Genomic DNA, 6,147 nt, shown 5'->3' with positions numbered 1-6,147 from the left:
GTCCAGACTTCACTTATCTCTATGCATAAAGATGAATGCAGATCGAGATGCACTCAAGTATTTTTCATTGTCAATATATTATTTTTATTAATTCTTTTTGCTTATATTATATTTTGAAATTTTCTTATGTTTTTCCTTCACTAAACCCATATTGAGTCATGTTTTATGGAAAGCAAACAACAATATAAATTTATCCCTCACTTGAGATTAAGGTGATAGATTTTGTTTCTCTCTCTTTTTGGTTCAACAATCTCTGTGAAAAATGAGTTGCCAAAAATTAGTTTTTTACTTTTGTTTCACATGGAAGATAATTTACAAGAAGTTGATGTACATTTATAAAAATAATTTTAATTTATATGACTCTCTAAAAAGTGTATAGAGTGGTGGTAAGATATCTTTTCGCACATGTATGCTATCAGCGTTCGTTTCGTTGAGCAGGTGTGTTCGAGTAACAAAAAAAAAGAAATCTTTCCAATTTTTGTAAACTAATTTCATCTCAACAATCATGGACGTTTCAGATAGAAAATTATTTCTTCATTGTAAATTCATTTTTTTCATCCATTGGATCTGTAAAGTTGTTACAGTTCACCTTCTTCAAAAACTTCAAAGCAAAGACTTATGATCTATCAAATTATAGTATTCTTTGGTGAATGCATGGTTCAAGAAGGTTTTTGATGTTGACTATGGAGAACAACCAATGCATGAACAATTTAACACCAAGGTTGTGTTGAAATTGTTCACAAGACAATGGTTCTTCCATGACACAACGAATCTGTTCAACATCTAGTTTTACAATCATTGGAGTAAAATTGAATCGACCTATGAAATAGAAATTGATACCTTTTCTTCTAAACTATGTTGAGATTAATATAAGATATTGAGGATAGATGTTGGAAGAACATTTAAGTTCAATTTATGTCACTTATCTTGAATTAAATTTGCTTGTGATTAAATGTTATAAAATGAATACCATCCCTTAGAGGCAACAGCATCCAATAAAGCATATGATGGAACTCCCATGCATATATTCCTCTGAAAACACCAAACAAAAAAAGCTTATCTTTGTCCTTCAATGTGGGGTATTGATTCCCTTTCACCATAGGAAGAGAATATATATATATATATATTTGTTTTTTTCTTTTTGAAGGAATACGAAGAGAATTTTAGACAACTATATCTTGCACTTTGTTTTCCTCAATGACTTTTAAACTTTAACAGCTTATTGCATGATTCTCCACTCTTAGTTTAAAGACTTCAAACAAAGCAAAAAAAAAAAAAAGAAAAAAAGCCTCCCCTTTTGCACTGTTCTTAATTATCTCAAAACCTCTGAAACTCTCCCAAACCACATTACACCTTAACAAGATTTTACACATACAACAGACGAAGCGACAAAAGCGTCGTCCCATACGAAATGAGCTCACCCACAGCAGGCAACGACAAGGAAGCTGACTACAAGCTGAAGGATACAAAACCGAACCTCGGTGAGCGATGGCCGCATGGTGGGCTACGCGGAGGGGGCGGGTGGATAACGAGCGAGAGAGCGACGAGCACATACGATCTTGTGGAGCAGATGTTTTATCTTTACGTTCGGGTGGTGAAGGCGAAGGACCTACCCCCGGACCCGGTGACGGGGAGCTGTGATCCATATGTGGAAGTGAAGCTGGGGAATTATAAGGGAAGGACTCAGCATTTTGAGAAGAAAACAAACCCTGAATGGAACAACCAAGTATTTGCTTTCTCTAAAGACAAGATTCAGTCTACTGTTCTTGAAGTTTTTGTTAGAGATAAAGAGATGGTTCCAAGGGATCAATATGTTGGGAAAGTGGTGTTTGATTTGAATGAAGTGCCAACCAGAGTCCCGCCGGATAGCCCCTTGGCGCCGCAGTGGTACAAGTTAGAAGATCGAAAAGGCGATACCAAGGTTATATGAATTGATACCCTCAATTACTATGTTTCGTCTGATAATCATTTAATTTATTTTTTTTTAATTTTTGAAAATTAAACTCATAAATACTATGACCCTTTATTGATTTATTTGTTTTGTTATTAATCTTTTTAGAATTTTTTTCCTTTAAAATCCATGTGGGGTTTTAAAATCTAACAAGAAGGAAAAAAGAGTTTAAAAACTTGCTTTTATTTTTAATTGGCTATGAAATCACATAATTACAGGGTGGGTTTGGTTTAAGTTTTCAAGAAGTTAATTTTTAAAATAAGTCATTTTAAAAAAATTGAAATATTTTACTATCATTCAAAATAAATTTTGAAACACTTTCAGATTTAATTTTAAAAAAAATTATCAAAAGAGTTTAACTAAAAATGAATTTTTTGAAAAAACATTTTTTCTTTAATCAATCAAAATATGCTCACATATATATTTATGATAAAATAATTCAAGCTTGTTAAAGTTGTAAGTTTAAGGTTAAGATGGATACACTTGCCTGTAAAAGTTGAACGTTTTATAGTTAATATTTTCATTATTTTCATTCATATCACTATTCCTTAGTATCATTTCCTTTGTTATGGAACTTGGAAATTAGTACAATACCCATCAAGTGACTATATATCAATAATAACTTAGAGATAAAATGGCTCTATTCACCAATGAAATTAAAAGTTTAGCCAAACTAATAGATTATGGTAAATTTAATTCTCCCACAGGTGAAAGGAGAGATCATGCTAGCAGTTTGGATGGGAACGCAGGCGGACGAAGCATTTCCAGATGCGTGGCACTCCGACGCAGCATCGGTTCATGGGGAGGGCATCTACAATATCAGATCAAAAGTGTACGTTTCTCCAAAGCTATGGTACCTAAGAGTGAATGTAATAGAAGCCCAAGACGTTGAGCCACAAGATAAAAGCCAACCACCACAAGCATTTGCAAAAATCCACGTAGGAAAACAAGTGTTGAAAACAAAGCTATGTCCAACAAAAACCACAAACCCAGTTTGGAACGAAGACCTAATCTTCGTCGTAGCCGAACCTTTTGAAGAACAGCTTGTTTTAACGATCGAAAATAAAGTATCGTCAGCAAAAGACGAAGTCATGGGGAGATTAATAACGCAACTAAACGGATTCGAGAGACGTTTGGATCATAGAATAGTTCATTCACGTTGGTTCAATCTTGAGAAGTTTGGATTTGGAACTTTAGAGGGAGACAAAAGGCATGAATTGAAGTTTTCTAGTAGGGTTCATTTAAGGGTATGTCTTGAAGGAGCTTATCATGTAATGGATGAATCCACAATGTATATAAGTGATGTGAGACCAACAGCAAGGCAACTTTGGAAGCAGCCAATTGGGATTTTTGAAGTTGGGATTTTGAGTGCTCAAGGGCTTCAACCAATGAAAAAGAATGATGGGAAAGGGAGTACAGATGCTTATTGTGTGGCCAAATATGGCCAAAAATGGGTTAGAACAAGGACAGTAACTGACAGCTTCAATCCAAAATGGAATGAACAGTACACTTGGGAGGTCTATGATCCTTGCACTGTCATCACTATTGGAGTTTTTGACAACTGCCATTTGGGTGGGAATGATAAGAATGACTCAAGAATTGGGAAGGTAACCTACTAAATCACCATTACAATCCATAGCCTAAACAGGGTTTAGAATGGTTTTCCAAGTATTAGAAAAAACTATTTAAATAAATTATAAATTTAGTCTTTATAGTTCGAAGAAAATTACAATTTAGTGTTTATGATTTGTACAATAGAGATTATATATGAAAATTTTATCAAACAACAAAAACTATTTTTGAGGTTGTATCAAATTATAGGGACTATTTATGAAGTTTTATCAAACTACGGAATCTATTTATGAGGTTTTTATCAAATTACAAGGACTATTTATGAGGTTCTATCAAATCATAGGAACTAAATTCTACTAAAATCATAAAAACTAAATTTGTAATTTAACCATTAAACTATTTTTAAGCATTTGAAAAGTCAATCTAAGTCATCCCTAGGTTTATAGATCAATTATGCTACATTGAATCTTTGGTTTTATATCTTTCTTTTGTCTTTATAAAAGCTTTTAGCTTTATTCTATTTTGGTACTCTAGCTTTATAATATCTATTTAGTCTCTTTAGACTTTTACAAAATAATTATTTTCTTTTTAAAATTTTAAAGTCTTTACTATAGCCATTTAACTTTAGAAAATGGTTATTTGGTTCAAGACTCCTTTTAATATCTATTCTAGTCTTTAAATTTTTCAAAATAATTATTTTGGTATTTCGTGTGCTTTTGCTTTTAACAAATAGATAGTGTATCTTTTAGTATATAATGATGTGAGCATGTATATATTTGAGTAATGTAATGGTAATTAATAAGTTGTCTAAAGTAAATATTTGGTGAATAATATATTTAAAAAAAAATTAGAAAAAGACGCAAAATGGTTATCTATAAAGTTTAAAGACCAAAATTATTATAATTATTTTAATGTGATATTTTAAGAGCTCAAAGAACTAATATATTGTAAGCGTAATAGAATATAAAATTTAATAATTCATTTAAAATAATATTAAGAGGTGCTACAAAGATGAGTGCCGTCGGAGATGCATCAAAATATTTTTCTTTTGACTTGAATTTTTTTTCAATATTTATCTTATAATCATTTTATTGTTTTGAACAGGTACGAATAAGGCTTTCAACACTTGAAATGGATAGAATCTACACCCATTCATACCCACTCCTTGTGTTGCAACCATCCGGATTGAAGAAAATGGGAGAGCTCCAACTAGCTGTGAGATTCACATGCCTTTCCCTTTCTCACATAATCTACCTCTATGGCCATCCCCTCTTACCTAAAATGCACTATCTCCACCCTTTCACTGTCAACCAGCTAGACAGCTTAAGATTCCAAGCCATGAGCATCGTAGCCACGAGACTTGCCCGAGCCGAGCCGCCTCTACGAAAAGAAGTCGTAGAATACATGTTAGATGTAGATTCCCACATGTGGAGTATGAGAAGAAGCAAAGCCAACTTCTTCCGAATCGTTGCCCTATTCTCGGGTGTCATTTCGATGAATCGATGGCTCGGAGAAGTTTGCCAATGGAAGAACCCTGTTACGTCTATCCTTGTCCACATCCTCTACTTCATCCTCATTTGTTTTCCCGAACTCATCCTCCCAACAACTTTCCTCTACATGTTCCTCATCGGCATCTGGAACTTTCGGTTCCGACCGAGGCATCCACCGCACATGGATATAAAGCTCTCTTGGGCCGAGGCAGTTCATGTAGACGAACTCGATGAGGAGTTTGATACTTTTCCAACGTCCAAGACACAAGACGTGGCACGGATGAGGTACGATAGGTTGAGAAGTGTTGCGGGGCGGATTCAGACGGTGGTCGGGGACATCGCGACTCAAGGGGAGAGGTTTAGGGCTCTACTTAGTTGGAGGGATCCAAGAGCTACAAGTCTTTATGTTGTGTTTTGCCTAGTTGTGGCTATTGGGTTGTATATTACACCATTTAAGATTGTGGCTTTGGTTGCGGGGGTTTATTGGCTTAGACATCCTAGGTTTAGGAGTAAGCTGCCATCGGTTCCTAGTAACTTCTTTAGAAGGCTTCCATCTCGAGTTGATAGCTTGCTTTGAAAGTTCATGTTAGGAACCCCCACTATTTGAAAAGCTAATTCTTGAAAGATATATCTTTTAAACCTTCTTGTTTGTTCGTTTATTTTTTTCGTCTTTGTGAATTTACATAGTCCATATAGTTTGGAATAAGTCAGAATTTAGTTCTATGATTTGATAAAATCCTCATAAATAATCTCTCTACTGAGGAGATAATAATGAAGGGAACGAATCTCGTAGTGGAAACAAGTGATTGCTTTTACTTTGATTTTGCTTTAGAATTTTACAAATAGAAAAGAAACATGGTACATTAATAATGTAATCTAACCGGTTAAGCATGAAAAACAAGGAAAAAGAAGTAACTTTTGAAGATCACAACTTTCTTCGAATTTCCCTTATCACGAGCAAATCTCCACAGTACATACGGGATGCCCCCAAAAAGTCTTCCCAACTATTCTCTTGACAAGAATGGACTTGTGGAAGCCTTCTTTTGAATAGAGAAAGTGGGATATTGTACAAAGAGAATTTTCTCTGCGATGTTGAGAAGGGAAAAGAACTTGAGAGAAAGGGAGTTATTATCT

The 6,147-nt window shown here is 34.3% G+C and overlaps 1 protein-coding gene across 1 annotated transcript; it reads left to right on the top strand.

Annotated features, from left to right (window-relative positions):
• Positions 1–1,148: 1,148 nt before the first annotated feature.
• Positions 1,149–5,652, top strand: LOC120074414 (FT-interacting protein 1-like). Its single transcript, XM_039027531.2, has 3 exons — positions 1,149–1,921; positions 2,659–3,558; positions 4,628–5,652. Exons 1-3 carry the CDS (start codon positions 1,412–1,414, stop codon positions 5,588–5,590), a joined length of 2,373 nt encoding a protein of 790 aa, XP_038883459.1. The 5' UTR covers positions 1,149–1,411; the 3' UTR covers positions 5,591–5,652.
• The last annotated feature ends 495 nt before the right edge of the window (positions 5,653–6,147 follow it).

This window comes from Benincasa hispida, chromosome 3 (assembly GCF_027475165.1).
Source record: "Benincasa hispida cultivar pf3 chromosome 3, pf3_genome.v1.1, whole genome shotgun sequence".
NCBI classification, from domain to species: domain Eukaryota; kingdom Viridiplantae; phylum Streptophyta; class Magnoliopsida; order Cucurbitales; family Cucurbitaceae; genus Benincasa; species Benincasa hispida.
This window is presented reverse-complemented; position numbering and strand designations above follow the sequence as displayed.

What these genes read in the sequence shown, in the direction of transcription:
- LOC120074414 (XM_039027531.2), top strand. Translation starts at nt 1,412, where the DNA reads ATGAGCTCACCCACAGCAGGCAACGACAAGGAAGCTGACTACAAGCTG. An exon ending in ATCGAAAAGGCGATACCAAG is followed by an intron (nt 1,922 to 2,658) that starts GTTATATGAATT and finishes ATTCTCCCACAG; the next exon opens with GTGAAAGGAGAGATCATGCT. An exon ending in ATGACTCAAGAATTGGGAAG is followed by an intron (nt 3,559 to 4,627) that starts GTAACCTACTAA and finishes TGTTTTGAACAG; the next exon opens with GTACGAATAAGGCTTTCAAC.